Source organism: Aspergillus viridinutans (assembly GCF_018404265.1).
Source record: "Aspergillus viridinutans IFM 47045 DNA, scaffold_9, whole genome shotgun sequence".
In the NCBI taxonomy this organism is placed as follows: domain Eukaryota; kingdom Fungi; phylum Ascomycota; class Eurotiomycetes; order Eurotiales; family Aspergillaceae; genus Aspergillus; species Aspergillus viridinutans.
The window spans coordinates 102898-118076 of NW_025091225.1; the positions used below are offsets into that span (position 1 = coordinate 102898).

Genomic DNA, 15179 nt, shown 5'->3' on the forward strand with positions numbered 1-15179 from the left:
CAAAGAAAAGAAAAAAAGCACGGCTCATCACTTAGGTTTTGGATCTTCGGAGCTTTTTTGGTTCTATAAACACCCTATATAGGAGCCTGCTAGGTTACTATGGTAGGTGACAAGAGTATATGTAAATACAAGGTTAATGACAAATAAACAAACTAAAGCAATATCTACAATCTAAGCTGCCTGATAAAGCTAAAGTACCTGACGATAAAGACGCTGAGCCAGATGCGCTGTCGGATGATCGAAGATGGTGCAAATGGGCACCTCCAGCCCAACCCGTTTCAACTGACGGCTTAACCGCCAGGCATGAATCGAATCAGCGCCTGCCTCAAAGAAGGACACGGAGCAGGGAAACTCATCCAGCGAGATACCCAGGCAGGAGGCCATCTCGCGACGCAGGATTCCAACCAGACGGCGGTAGAGGTTCCAATCGACTTTTGTCTTGGCCGTGCTGTTCATCGCATTCAGGCGCTCGTGGATGGCGGCTCGAGACAGGCGATCGGCCAGCCCCTCAAGGACACACAGGATACTTTCCTCGATCGTGGTGATGGTCGCGTCGTCCAGCTGGCCATCGTCGTACTCGATGCGCAGAGTCCAGTGATCCGTCTGGATCTCCGTCCATTCGAACATGAGCAGGAACTTGGCCCCTGACGCAAAGCACATCTCGCGTTTTACCTCTAGCCCCTCGATCGCGAGACAATCTTCCACTGCGCCTTTGAGATGGAAGGTGACCATGGCTTCGAAGAGCGGGTGTTGCCGAATGGTCCGCGGCAGGTGGAGGAGGTTCAGGGCCTGCTCGAAGGAAATGGCATTGCAGACGGCCGCTTGGCTTGCTTCCCGAGTAGATTGCAGGATAGTAGCGCAGTCTGCATTGACAGGTGTTTTGAAGCGAAGAGGTAGGCGATCGAGGAACAGGCCCATCGACTCTTGCTCTATCGCGTGGCCGCGGTTGGCCCACGGAGAACCGAGCACGACGTCGTTCGAGCCGGCGAGCCACTGAAGTGTTTGCGCCACTGCGGCGCATACCAGCTGGTGCTGGCTCATGCCATATTCTTTGGCCAAGGCGACGACGCGTCGCACGAGGTCTCCCTTGAACTCGGACACTCGGGAACGGCCTTCAAAGGTCATCTGGCCTGGATACCGCGGGATGTCCAGGTGCCGGGGAGCGCCCTCGAGGTACTTGGACCAGAACTTCCGTTCCTGCTCTGTGAGCTGGCGCGACCAAGCTGGGGCCCGGGGATAGTGCCATCGGTCCGCTGTCAAGGTCATTCTTCCCGCGTACACGGCCGAGACCTCCTGCAGCAGATTCTGCACGCTGTTGAGGTCGGCGACGGCGTGGCTAGTGACCACGAGCAGGGTGCGACGGTCCAGGAAGACTCGGATGAGCTCATCACGTGCAAGGTCAAAGCCGCGGTCGACCTCCCTGGCTATGTCGAGGGCGCCGTCGCACACCAGGACTCGTGGCGGCGTGTCACGGAAGATTCGACATGGTCCGAGCGAGGTCTCGACAAAGTTGGTGCGGAAGATCTTGCGCGAGGCCAACACGGCGTTGAATGAGTCTAGGAGACGATCGCGATCAAAGGTCCCGCCGAGATGCAGGAGGACGGGGATGTTGAACATGCGCACATCAGAGGCGATCAGGTATTGGAACCACGTCTGCCGCTCTACCGGCGACAGGCAATGATCAGGAAACGCGTCGCAGATGGTTCGTGGTTTGGCCGTCGAGGTCTGCCGTTTGCGACGTACCAGCTCGACCTGCTCGGCCAGGGTGGGATGTTCAATCACATCGCGCATCGACACGGAGATGCCAAAAGTACTACCGAGGCGAGCCGCCAGCATCATCTGCAGAACAGAATGGCCGCCCAGCGCACGAAAGTCATCCTCGTCACAGAGTTTGCGAGAGCTGCCGCCCACCTGCAGACGCAACACGTTCTTCCACAGGGTTGCGATTCCGTCTGCGATGGAAGCATCTTTTGCCATCGTCCCTGCACTCGTCTTTTGCTGCGGCACTGCGTCCTCCGGCCTGGTCAGGGTGGCTCTCTCCGCCAGCTTGCGATAATCCACCTTGCGGTTCGCCGTCCAGGGGAACTCTTCGAGCGCAGTAATCACTTGGGGCACCCAGCTGGGCTGGAGCGATTCGCGCAATCGCTGCTCCAGTCGGCTAACATCCACGTCGTGCGGCATGACAAAGGCGACCAGGGTATCATTGACAACGAGAGCGGCCGCCTGAGTTAGACGTGGCTCCTCCTGATACATCTTCTGCTCGACAGCCGCGAGCTCGACGCGGAAGCCGCGGATTTTGACCTGCCGGTCCAGCCGTCCGATGTATACAATCTGCCTGTCCGCGTTCCAATAGCCGTAGTCGCCTGTGCGATACATCCGTTCACCTAAATGCCAAGGATCCGGCAGCACGCTGTAAGCAGTCTTGGCGTCGTCTCCCACATAGCCTCGCATCACCTGTTGTCCGGCCAGGAAGATCTCGCCGGTCTGGCCGTCCGACACGGGCTGTAGATCGGGGTCCAAGATGTACATGCGCGCGGTGCGAATGGCGTTTCCGATGGTGACCTGCTGGCCGGGCACTAGGCGTGTAAACGACGTACAAATAGAGCACTAAGAATATTAGTCTAGTACAGAAACCTTTGATGCAGAATTCGAACCTACCTCTGCAGGACCATAGGCGTTGTAAAATGTTCGGCCCTCGCCCCACCGAGCGAGCAAGCCCGGAGTGACGGGTTCTCCTGTCGCATATACCATGTCAAGGTTAGGATAGTCGTCTGGATCCAACACGCTGAGAACAGAAGGAGTGATTGTTGACACATCGACCTTGGCCAGATGCGCCAGAGGGTCGGACGGGTCACGAAGCACCAGCGTGCCGCCATGGAGCAGCGCAGAAAAAATCTCGTTAGAACAGTAGTCGAACGCAGGCGACATGAACTGAGCAATACAATGGCCGGGACGGCTGAACATGGTAGCTTCGGGATTCGACTGCAAAGCCAGAAGGCCCCTATGGCTGATGGGGACCCCCTTGGGGCGACCGGTCATACCGGAGGTGAACACGATGAGGGCATCCTCGTTTGCGTTGTCGAGGAGCGACGGTTGCCTGCTCGTGTCCCCTGTCTCGCATTCTTGAACCGTAAAGACGCGGAGGTCAGTTATTGGCAGGATGGCCGCGCTCGACGAGCAGGCATTAGGGATCAAGAGTGCGCTGGCACCGCTTTGCTCGTAGACGGCGACCCGTCTCGCCATCGGATACGCAGGGTCGAGCGGACAGTATGCACAACCGGCTTTCAGGATACCCAAGATCCCCACCACCCAGTTGAGGGTTCCATCTGCATGAATGGCGATGACTTGAGCGCCGGGAAAGTGCTTTGCAATATGCGATGCCACCGCGTTGGACTTTTGATCCAGTGTCCGATAGGACAACGAGCCTCCAGGCCCGTCCACGGCTATCAAATCCTCGTGGAGGTCGACCGACGCATAGAACGCCGCCGCTACATTGGGTACATTGTCTCGTTCAGGATCAGATTGAGGCTGGTCAACCGCGGGGGGTTCCTTTATCGGCGCGGTGAGCCGTGCCTCCAGAGTCGAATCATGCACCAGCGCCTTGAGCGCTTGTTGGAAGGTGTCGGCATACTGCTGCACGGTCTGTTCACAGTGCACGGAAGGATTGTATACCAAGCGGAAACGAGCATCCGCTTCGACCAGTAGACTCAACACAAAGGTCGTATTCTCAAAAAACTGCTCCTTTTGAGGAGGGATGGGTTGATCATAGGCCGGAAAGTCATACTGCGTCGCCAGTAGAGAGTCCACCCGGTATCCGATCTGATCAGGGGCAGACCAGGAGTAGGCGCTAATTATTGCCAGACCCTCAAGCGTGGTCTGCAGCTGGCGGGCAACGGATGCGTTTGTCTCGACGCGGCATACCAGATGCAGGGTGGCCATCATTGGCCCGACGGCGTGCGCATCGTCCGGCAGGACCTCTCGACCGGCGAAGACCACTCCCAGAGTTACGAGGTTGGACTTGGTCGTCCGAGCCAGGGTCAAGGCCCACGCGGTGTAGTAGACGGCTGCCAGGGTCACACTGCAGCTGGATGCAAGTAAGTGTAGCTCGTCCACGCCGCCGACATGCTTGAACAGGACCTCCTGTGCGAGGTACGGCTGTGCTATCGGTGTTGTTATTGCCTCTGTTCTCATGAGTGGCTGCACCGGCTGGAGATACTGCTCCCAGAACCGCCGTGCTTCGCCGTCTCGCCGATTCTGGATCCTCTGCAGGTTCCACGCTGCGTCCACAAAGGATGAGAGGCGGGATGGTGTGACCCCTTGGGTCGCCTGCTGCACCCGCGCCAGAATCAGTCCCAACGAGTAGCCGTCGATCAGGCTGTGGTGGGCCGTCCAGACAATGGTAACCTCACCCTCCTCGGCATCGTGGTCATTGGGAATGAATTTCATAAAATCCAACCGCATACCGAGTCCCACAGCCAGGCGCGAAGGATCGGTCAAGGCAGCGTTGTAGTCCTCCCGGCGATGAAAGATTATTTCCTGCGGCTGGCACCGTGGCTGAGAGTGAACGATCTGCACGCCAGGCCCGATATCCAGCGCGATCTGTGTCCGGAAGACGGGCTCGCTGAGACAGACCTGCCGCCATGCATTACAAATGCGATCGGCGGTGGCTAAGGGGTATGTCTGCCGCAGCTGATTTGTGTTGGTCCCATCGCTTTGAAAGATGGGAGCGCTCAGCTCCAGCTGAAGGGGTGTCAACGGAGCGATCTCAATGTCTGATGGAACCATGCCGTCCAAGAGGGGAAGTGCAGCAGCGACCTCGACCTTGAGAGACAGTCGGTGGTTGATTTGCTCCTCCTTGTCGGATACTGACTGACCAGACCGAGGCAGGTCACGAGCATACGGGACAATGCCTCTGACCGTCGGATGCAGGTTAGTGAGAAGGATGCCCCGTTCCCGGCACAAGGAGGTGAATCGAAGAGCGGCCAGAGAGTTAACCCCCATGGCGAAGAAATTGATATCCTTGGGCGTCGACGCAAACGGGAGTTCTAGTCCCAAAGCAGTGTACATGCATTCGGCTATGAGTTGCTCGCGCTCCGTTGGACGTTCTGCCCCAGTCGCCTCTTCATCTTCCGTGCCCTCGCAAAGACGCGCTTGGTATTCTTTGATCATGTTCTCGATCGCCTTGGTGTCAATCTTTCCATTGGCCGACAGCGGAAATTGATCGACAGCCAGGTATCGTCCCGGCTGATGGAATGAAGAGAGTCGACGCTGGGCCTCGCTCTGCAGGCCGTCCAGATCTGCAGTGGCCGGGGTCACCAGCACAACCAAAAGACCGTTGATCAATGAGGCATAGACATCAGTGACTCCGAAGCCCATCTGGCGCAGCGGTTCCTCCACATCGGCCGGCAGATTGACGAGAAAGCCGCGATTCTTGACGGTTCGATCACTGCGGCCGCGGAATTCGACCACGCGCTGGCCATCGTTACGACGGGTCCAGCGTCCTTGATCGCCGGTCCGGTAGACTCGCTTGCCGTGCCAGTCGATAAACTTCTCAGCTGTAAGGGCGGCGTTCCGGTAGTAACCGTGGGCCAGCCCGACACCTGCAATCGCAATCTCGCCTTCTTCGCCTTCCTCTTCGACGGGCACAAGAGTGTCCGACTGCAGCAAGTATACCGGTCCATTGGGCATCGGACAACCGATGATACCTCGGTTGATCATTCCTGTCTCCTGGCAGACCTCTACTTCCTGCATCAATGAGGCACAGGTGGTTTCCGTGGGACCGTAGGCGTTGAGGATGCGGACGCCGATTTCAAGCCAGTTGGACAACAGCGGGGCTGGTGGCGACTCCCCGCCCAACAGAATTGTATGCACATATGGGTAGCTGTCTGGTAATACCGTTGGGAGCGGCAGCGTGGCCAGGATCGAGGGGGTTGATGCGAGGATCGAGCAGGTCTGCGCTTTGTCGAAGAGGGTATCCATCGTCGCAGGGACCACAATGCCCGAGCCGCCTAGAATGGAAAAGAGCATCCCCGTTGAGGCCATACAGTGAGCGTTTGGTCATACAAGCCCAGTAGGGATGCCTACATTCAAAAGATACCGACAGGATATTGAGTACTCGGTCTCCCGGCTGCACATCCATGTTGAATGGACTGGTGTGGGCATAATTGGCGACCGCACGGTGCGGGATCATGACACCCTTGGGCACTCCCGTGCTACCACTCGTAAAGATCAGACAGGCGAGGTCCTCGGGAGCGACGTCGGGAACGACCTTGGTGCTGCTGCGGTCTGCCGATAGAGCGGCCACATCGGCACTGGTCAGATGGATGACTTTGTGCCGCGAGCTTTCAAACGGTTCGACGGTTGTGTTGATGAGAAGGCGGCTGTCCGTTCCGTCCAGGACGGCTTGGATTCGCTCTGACGACCACGAGCTGCGGTCCAGAGGGACATAACAGGCCTGAGCCTTGAGGATGGAAAGCAGTGCGACAATATTCCGGGTGCCGTGCTCCGTGAGTAATAGTACCGCTTCGCCAGGTACTACTCCTTCTTGCTGTAGCTTTCGTGCCAGGTTCGATGAGGCGACGTCTAGTTCTGCGTATGTGAGCGAGCCGCTCTCATGGTCGACTGCCAGCTGGTGTGGTGTCCGGGCGACGGACCGTGCAAAAAGCTGGCAGAGGTCGGAGGCTACTACTGATGGCATGATGAAGAGCGTAGGGTTGAGCCAAAACAATACAGTAGATATTCAAAAAGGAGAAGACATGCCTGACTCTTTTCTGTTGAGAGAAGTTTTGATGTAGGTTCAGCTCGAGGCAGTTCGATGCTTCATATCCCTATTTCTCGGAGAGGTCCGGGGATGGATCGCCGCACTATAGTGGGGACGTATTTCCTTTGGACCAAACGTAGAGTCCCTATCGGCATACAGTATTGCCACTATAGGCTACATCCCAGTTGCCGGGGGTGGTTTGGCCTCCGAAAAGTCGGCCTCCGAGTAGGGGTTGCAGTGAGAGGCAGGCCCTGCAGCAGGGGTCTCTTGCAGTTAAGGTATCGACAAGCCCCTACACTACTGTACCGACCATTCTGCTGACCCTTACCAACTCTGTCACCATGGCATATGCATTTACTGTCCTCCTCCCCTGTCTGGCCCTAGCCCTCGTGGTGGCTCGACCGGCTCTCTACTGGGTTCTCTCTGTCGTCGTAGATGTACGGGTTTCTGATGCTAATTCTGAAGAATACTGACTTATGGCATATAGCCTTTTCTAAGATGGAAATACCCACTTCCCCATCACCCGGGTGTTAAACCCATGTCGCGTGCTCGTTATACATGGCCCAATGGTCAAGGCACAGAAAAGTTCTTCAATGGGCGTTCTGCTGCCAAAAAGTGGCGACAGCAATGGGGTCCGATATATCAGATTTGGTCTGGCTGGTGTCCTGAAATGTCAGTTTGAGCTCTACCCTCACGGCACGTTCCTAACTGCTAATGCTGACGATGATAGTGTGCTGACCACTCCTACCCACGCCGCCCAATTCTTCTGCAACTCGCATCGTCACACCAAAGCAGTAAACAATGACTCGGGCTGGCTGTTCGGTGAAGTGCTTGGCGTCTGCGTCGGCCTGCTCAGTGGCCCCGACTGGAAACGGGTCCGGCAGCAGGTCGAAGACGGCTTTTCACGTCCCGCCGCCACTCGATATACGGCTGACCTGGTCACTCTGGCCCGCGAATATCTTCAAACTACCCTGTTAGCGTCATCCGAACAAAGCCTGGAAACAAAAGGAATCATTCAAGTCGAGCCAGCCAAGACCCTGCAGTTCTATCCCTTTCTGTCGGTGGCTCAGATCTTGTTCGGACGCTTAAGCCCGATGCAGCGTAGCCAGCTGACCACACTGGCTCCTTTAAGGGAGGAATTGTTCAAGGAGGTCATTCGCGGCGGCATCAATCGATTGCCCATCGCGCCTTGGTTCCAGTCGCGGGGAGTGCGTCTCTTGAATGAATTCCAGACGCAATGGGAGCAATTTGTCGAAGCCGCCTACCACGCAGCCGTAAAGCGCAATCAATCCCCCAGGCCGCTGGTCATCGGTCTGTGGGAGTCCTATCAGGCGGGGTCCATCAGCAAACGTGAAGTAAGTGGAAGTGCTCTCGTGCTTGCAACTCCAGCAGGTCGTATAGATTCCTGACTGCATTAGTGCCTGCAAACTCTCGATGAATCGCTCTACGCCAATCTGGACGTCACCACGCATGCCCTCTCCTGGAATGTCTTGTTGCTGGCAGAGAATATCGAGGCCCAGACTGAACCGCGCCAGGAGGTCCTGTTCGCACTGCAAAACGAGGCCAGCGAAGCGTACGAACGATACATTGACCGAGACGACACGTTCCTTGCTGCTTGTGTGCTGGAGTCTGCCCGGTTGCGCCCAATACTGCGTGAGTACACCATATGCCAAATGGGATGAACGTTCACTGATGCACCTGGACAGCATTTTCCAATCCTGAATCGGCGCCCGAGGACCTATACGTGGATGGCTACCTCATCCCGGCGAATGTATGTATTTATCCCTCTGTAATGTCCAGAGCACGCCGTTGATATCTTCCAGACCAATGTTATTGTGGACTCGCAGGCGATCAACATCGATAACCCTTTCTGGGTGAACGGAACCCAATACAATCCTCGACGTTTCTTCACTCTCAACAAGTCAGATGTATGTGATTCTTGGCCAGCATTTAGGTCGGACGTTCCCCAGCTGACTGACTTCGTAGGTCCGCCATAATATGTGGCGCTTCGGATTTGGCCCCCGGCAATGCCTCGGCAAGCATAGTGGCGAGCGGATGCTCAAGGCCATTGTCGCTGAGATCGTTCGCCAGTATGTCGTCTCCATCTCAGCAGACAGCGCGTCGGAGAAGAATGCCATGCAGGAGGAAAGCTGGGTGGGATTGCCTGCGACACGGATTCAGTGCGTGCCGGTAAGATGAGAGGTCGAGAAGGATTAGAATAGTCGTACAATAGCAAAATGGAATAGTTTCTTGATCTGTGCTCGTGCTTATCACCTGGTTCTGCAAGCCCTCTATTTCACTTTGTCTTACCGTCAGTTGCACGATACGGATTCCGTGCGTAAAGCGCGGTAGCATGGAGTCGATTCAAGTGAATCAGCTTCGGATGTCACAATCAGCCTAGATCACCCTGTAAACCTTGAGACTTGTTAAAATCAAACCACATGTTTTAATACCTACAAGTACTCAGCTCAGCGGGGTCAAGTCAACGTAGTTCACTGCAGATAGAAGTCTATGTACACAATCAATTCCACATAGGCCGAAAGTCGATGATACAAGGCCACGCGCGACGCACACGATGCACCTGGTGAATCTGCCAACCGGCCAACTGTCCCAGCCGCTTCCAGTCCTCAAGGGACCGTTCCTTACCATTGCAGGTAATCATCATGATCAGATCGCCGTACCGAGGCAGACGGCCCGATCGACCAGGCGACTTGATCGACTCGACGACCAGGAAGCGACTGACAGGCGACGGCACGATACTCCGACGTACGTTCTTCAGGATAGTCAGCACATCGTCGTCGACCCAGTCATGCAGACACCATTTCATGGTATACACCGAGGACGGGGGGATCTGCTTGGTGAAATCGCCAACAACGAGCTGCTGGACACGAGACCCGATATCGCTGAATCGACCGTACGGCTCGCGGAATTCCGGCGTGATCAGCTCGATGACAGACTTGATATCCATGAGACTTCTCTGGAGGTTGGGATGCGCTCGCAGTAGCGACGCCAGGAACGCGCCGGACCCGCCGCCGATGTCCAGGATGGGTTCGGAGCCAATCTCCTCCCAGGGATAGTCGACGGTCAGGCCGCGGGCTTGCGCAACGGCGCCCGCACCAAGCGTCTTTTGGAACTTGGCGAGTTTCTGCTCTTTGGCGAGGTACTCGAAGAGATCTAGCTCGGTGCCGTATGCGATCTGGGCGGCGGTGCGGCTCTCGCCTAGCTTGACGGCCTGTGGCATGGCGCGGCTGACGTCGAAGAACTCGTTCGGGTACAGATCGGCCCAGAGGTGCCACTGGGTCCAGTGGTCGTGGCAGAGAAGGAGGGATGCACGGTTGTTGCTGTAGGTATCGTCGGCGGCATTGTAGGCAAATATGCCATTGTTGACGAGCGTGTCGAGCAGTTGTGCAAGCCGCTCGGGCTGAATGCCGCATCGCAGACCGAGGGTTGATACAGGCTGGGGACCATTTTCGGCCAGTCGGTCCGCCACTTGGGCTTCCACAACGGTCCAGAGCGCCTTGCTGTTGAGGTATCCTGGTAAATCATTTGTCAGTATGTGAGGAAATGTACTTGTACGACTCTGCTGCTTACCGAAGAAACCATCAGTTAGCAACGAGACCGATGGGACGAGCTGCAGGTGAAGCTTGTCCATACTGTCCACCAGCTCCAATGCGAGCTGCTCCAGCTCCTTATCGGGGAGCTGATCAGGATGATGAAGCTGCTCATTCAGCCATGACTGAACCTCGGGTGACTCGATAGCGGATTGGACACGCTGCACATGTGCCTGTAACTCGCGCAGCTCGTTCACGATGGCTTTGAATTCCTTGCGTGGCGTGGCATTGCCGTTGAGGGTCTCGCTTTCAAGTAAGCTGGGTGCCATGGTTATCTCGTTCTTTATTGTGCTTCATGTGTAGGACAGCACAGCACACTCGTTGATTGCGAGCACTCGGATACATATACTCGACATTGTCGGAGACATATCTCCTTTTCGGTCGCCGAACTATAATCATGATTCTATTCGGCGACAAACCGTATATATCCATCAAATAGAGATACTGAATGATTGACATGATCCAGAATCTTCCATAGGCGCGAAATACAGGGATACTTAGTCGAGGTAGGACCGTATGGCTGGTCAACCCCAGGGCCAAGACATCCGCTAGCTAGTAATCAGTCATTCAGCCTAGAATCAACCTACGATTAAAGGGATATATTCTTCGGTATAACTGTATTGCATAAAGCTGGACTACTCTATAGACAGTGGGAGAGTAAGAATCACGCCTCTAACATTCCGTACTCCTTCTTGCCATGGCCAAAGCCGGCAACGCGCTGCCATGCCCGTTTGACGGCCTCTCGCTCACTCATGCGAATCGACCATTCCTGCAGTTTTGGCCATCTCTCAAACTCCAGACCAAACAGTTCCGCCGTGGATTTCATGGCAAAGGGCAAGGTGGCAATATCCGCAATGGTCGGTCGGTCTGTCAGAGCCAGGTATTGCTGGCCGGGTTCATTGAGGCGACGTTCCAGAATATCATACTGGACCGTAATGTTGCTGCGCAGTCTGTCGCCCATGTTAGCTAGGTAACTAAGAGACAAACACGAAAGGCAGGAGGTTACTTTTCAATAGTTTTGGGCAGCTTCTCCGGGTGCAGCTTATAAAAATACAGCCAGTACTTGGCCGTGGGCCCCAGAGCTGCCGTGTGCAGAGTCAACCAGTTATTGATTTTAGCCCTCTCCTGCACGTTGCGTCCGCCAAAGGTTCCGTCCTTGTCGTATGCATCGGCAATGTACATCAGGGTCGAGGTCGATTCCCAGGCGCGGACGGTGCCCTGGCTGTCGGGCGAGCGGTCCAGGATGGCGGGCACCATCTTGTGAGGATTGATCTCGCTTAACCAGGGGGCAGACACCTTTTCGACGACCTAGATGTCATGAGGCACTCCGAGCTCTTCGAGTAGAATCAACGGTTTGACGGTGTTGTGGGTGGACGTGGCAGTGCCTGCAGTCACTCCATGAGTGGGAGGGCTTGAGATGCGTTGACTCGGCTCACCTTTCACCACGAAAAGCACCAGCCGGTTTACCACAAGATTCGACGGGCGTTCGGTCATTTTCACGGGTATAGAACGATTAGAGAATTGAAAATAGGGTGTGGTAGTCTAGCAAGGGTAGTGGCAGCAACGTTATCAGCCGTCCTCTGGCTATCCTATATCTGCAGCAACCACCTCTTGTAGCCACCCCACACGCCATCCGAATTTTCGGACGCCGTCGGTGGGTGGAGATAGAGGCAAAATGGACAGAGAGATAATTCCCTCGTCACCCTTCTTTCTGAACGCAAAGAGCAAATAACATGGCGAAAGCGACGTTGCAATACCCCCACGGGGGAATCTGGTACTTTGCCTACGGCTCTAACATACGCCTATCTGTGCTTGAAAACCGAGGCATCAAGGCCCTGGATATCAAGGCAGTCGTTGTCCCCTCGCACTACCTGACGTTTGACATCTTCGGCATCCCGTATGTTGAGCCTTCGTTTGCCAGCATTGCCCCTTTTGCACCAGACAAGAGAACCACCCTACGACTGGGCGATTCACCCTCCCGTGATGTTCCTCCTGCCCAGGGTCTCGCGTATCTTCTGAATCCCAAGGATTACCGGCAGCTGGTAATCAGCGAAGGTGGCGGAGTGGCCTACGATGAGGTCGAGGTTCATGTCACGATCCTCGCGGAGGATGGCAAACCGGACCCAAGGAGTATTTTGATCGCTCGAACCTTGCAAGCAAAGTATCCCTGGAGACCCAACGGTGCGCCCAGTACGCGCTACCTGGTGAGCTTGTCCAAGAACGGGATTTATAGTACAGTATACTGATTTGTAGCAGGGCTTGATCTCCACGGGATGCAAACAGAATAAGCGGCTCACGGCGTACAGCGCCTATATCGACTCCTTACCGTCGTACGAGCCTCCGACATCCTTCCACGCGAAGTTGGGAGGTCTTCTTTTCCTGCTGTTTTGGCGCCCGCCGCGTAATATGCTGATTCGACTGATCAGGGTGCATACCGACAGCGACGGACATTGTCCAGCGTGGCTCGGTTGGATTATTCTGACCTTTTACGGGCTGATGTGGTCATATCATGATAATATCCACTCGAGGATCTGGGGGCGAGGCGATGGCCGGAAATTACATTTTGAAGAGACTACAGGGGGAAAAACTGCTAAGGTCGGTTAGGCAATAGGCTATAGCCATAGTGAATATATCTATTTTATTGCAGTTTCGGGAGAAATCATACGGAGAATGGAAGCATGAGGAACGAGTGAGTACCTTGTAGAACTCAACAGATACATCTACGCTTCATCCTGTTACCATATAGCAATAGCAATAGTATCATAAAAAGGAGAGAACGTACTAAATTACGTGCTGATTGGCTGATGGGTGTCCCTTGCCCTAGTTGAGGTTGTTCGGAGACTTAACGGAGACTTTGCCGCCACGCCAAATCAGATGGGATGATGCTGCAAACAGTCCGAGATGAGCAGATTTCTTTCAAATTTAGCAGGGATCTGCATTAGCCAAGTGTCGGCATTGAAAATGGGAACTGATGACAAGTGAGCGAGTCTAGAAGGGCTTCTTAGCTAATATGGCCAACGCTAGATGCATGAAAGTCTCCATGTCTCCGATGTCTTTGTAGATATAGATGCGCGTCTCTGGCTACTCCGCTGCTCGTTCATGTTTACAATCTATCTTCAAGTCAATTGAACATCTCTAGTGACATCAATCATCATGTCTAATCCTTCTATCGAAGAGTCCAAGCGAGAGCTGGACAGCTCTCCCAACGGTTCCATCACGGGCCATGACCCAGCCCCAGAGGAAGAGATGCATTATCCGTCTGGCTTTGCCCTCAGTGTCATCATGGCCGGCCTGGTGGCTGCCATCTTCCTCATCTCCCTCGACACCACCATTGTCTCCACCGCGATTCCCAGAATCACCGACGAGTTCCACACCGTCGCGGATATCGGGTGGTATGGATCGGCCTTCTTCCTGACGCTCGCCTCCTTCCAAGGCACCTGGGGCAAGATCTACCGCTATTTCCCCCTGAAGCTGAGTTTTACCGCTGCCGTGCTCCTCTTTGAGGTCGGATCGATGATCTGCGCCGTCGCCCAGAACTCCGTGACCCTCATCGTCGGCCGAGCAATTGCCGGCATTGGGGCTGCAGGCATCTCCTCTGGTTCTTACACCATCCTCGCCTTTTCTGTCCATCCAAGTCGCCGCGCGGCCATGACGGGAGCCATCGGGGCCAGCTTTGCCGTGGCTGCGGTCGCTGGCCCGCTCATCGGGGGTGCTTTTACGTCAAACACAACCTGGCGGTGGTGTTTCTGGATCAATCTGCCGATTGGTGGCGTTTCCGCCGGCCTGATCGCCATCTTCTTCAAGGCACCGCCGCAGGCTCGTGCGAAAAAACGTCCCGTACAAGGAGATCCTGCTGCAGATGGACCCATCCGGTATCGTCCTGCTGCTCGGCGCCATCCTCTGCTTCCTGCTGGCCCTGCAGTGGGGAGGATCGGCCAAAGCCTGGGGAAGCGCCGATGTCGTGGGAACCCTGGTCGGGTTTGGCCTGCTGCTGATCGCGTTTACAATCAATGAACTCTGGCTGCAGGAGAAGGCCATGATCCCGCCGCGCTTGCTCAAGGGCCAGACCATTCTCTTCTCCTGTCTCTTCACCTTTTTCTTCTCGGGATCGTTTTACCTTCTGCTGTACTACCTGCCGACCTATTTCCAGTCTGTCAAGGGCGCGTCGGCCTCGGACTCAGGCGTGCACACCCTGCCACTGGTCCTGGGCGATGGTCTCTTCGCGACTCTCTCGGGCGCCGCGCTCGGCATCATCGGCTACTACATGCCCCTGCTGACTCTCGGCGGCGTGCTCACCACCGTAGCCAGCGGCTTGCTCTACACTCTGGATCTGCACTCCGGCTCCAACGAATGGATCGGATACCAGGCCATGGCGGGCATCGGGGTCGGTCTCGCCATCCAAGTGCCCATGATGACCAGCCAGGCCGTCGTCGGCGTCGAGGATCTTTCTACGGTCTCGGCCATGATCCTCTTCTTCCAGTGCATGGGCGGGGCTATCTTCGTACAGGCTGGCCAGGCCGCCTTCACCAACAAGCTGGTCCAGGAGGTGCAGCCCCACCTGCCTAACATCAGTGCGGCCCTCGTCACGTCGACGGGTGCTACCGAGCTGCAATCCACGTTCCATGGCCATGAGCTACAGGTCATTGTCGAGGCGTATGTGGCCGGTCTGCAGGATGCGTTTATTGTGTCGACTGTCTTGGCTGGTATTGCTACCTTGTTGTCTTTTGGTTCGGGCTGGAAGAGTGTGAAGAGCAAGAAGGGGGAGGCCAAGGCTCAGCCTTGATGGGTATTTTCAGTGGACACGTCTC

General features: G+C 55.6%; 6 protein-coding genes across 6 annotated transcripts; 3 read left to right on the top strand and 3 right to left on the bottom strand.

The window, feature by feature from the left end:
- Window positions 1-189: 189 nt before the first annotated feature.
- On the bottom strand, window positions 190-6697 carry gliP (nonribosomal peptide synthetase gliP; the record flags this gene model as incomplete). Its single annotated transcript, XM_043272797.1, has 3 exons — window positions 190-2607; window positions 2659-6008; window positions 6085-6697. 3 exons carry the CDS (start codon window positions 6695-6697, stop codon window positions 190-192), a joined length of 6381 nt encoding a protein of 2126 aa, XP_043128732.1.
- A 404-nt stretch (window positions 6698-7101) lies between these two features.
- On the top strand, window positions 7102-8959 carry gliC (cytochrome P450 monooxygenase gliC; the record flags this gene model as incomplete). The annotated part of the gene is made up of 7 exons (XM_043272798.1): window positions 7102-7197; window positions 7248-7432; window positions 7491-8115; window positions 8179-8413; window positions 8467-8531; window positions 8584-8688; window positions 8747-8959. The coding sequence occupies 7 exons, from the start codon at window positions 7102-7104 to the stop codon at window positions 8957-8959; spliced, it is 1524 nt and encodes a 507-aa protein (XP_043128733.1).
- A 322-nt stretch (window positions 8960-9281) lies between these two features.
- gliM (O-methyltransferase gliM) lies at window positions 9282-10640 on the bottom strand (the record flags this gene model as incomplete). Its single annotated transcript, XM_043272799.1, has 2 exons — window positions 9282-10294; window positions 10352-10640. 2 exons carry the CDS (start codon window positions 10638-10640, stop codon window positions 9282-9284), a joined length of 1302 nt encoding a protein of 433 aa, XP_043128734.1.
- A 395-nt stretch (window positions 10641-11035) lies between these two features.
- Window positions 11036-11865, bottom strand: gliG (glutathione S-transferase gliG; the record flags this gene model as incomplete). The annotated part of the gene is made up of 4 exons (XM_043272800.1): window positions 11036-11321; window positions 11378-11679; window positions 11731-11756; window positions 11808-11865. The coding sequence occupies 4 exons, from the start codon at window positions 11863-11865 to the stop codon at window positions 11036-11038; spliced, it is 672 nt and encodes a 223-aa protein (XP_043128735.1).
- A 239-nt stretch (window positions 11866-12104) lies between these two features.
- On the top strand, window positions 12105-12975 carry gliK (gamma-glutamyl cyclotransferase gliK; the record flags this gene model as incomplete). The annotated part of the gene is made up of 2 exons (XM_043272801.1): window positions 12105-12575; window positions 12628-12975. 2 exons carry the CDS (start codon window positions 12105-12107, stop codon window positions 12973-12975), a joined length of 819 nt encoding a protein of 272 aa, XP_043128736.1.
- Window positions 12976-13524: 549 nt separating this feature from the next.
- gliA (MFS-type gliotoxin efflux transporter gliA) lies at window positions 13525-15154 on the top strand (the record flags this gene model as incomplete). The annotated part of the gene is made up of 2 exons (XM_043272802.1): window positions 13525-14111; window positions 14176-15154. The coding sequence occupies 2 exons, from the start codon at window positions 13525-13527 to the stop codon at window positions 15152-15154; spliced, it is 1566 nt and encodes a 521-aa protein (XP_043128737.1).
- Between the last annotated feature and the right edge of the window lie 25 nt (window positions 15155-15179).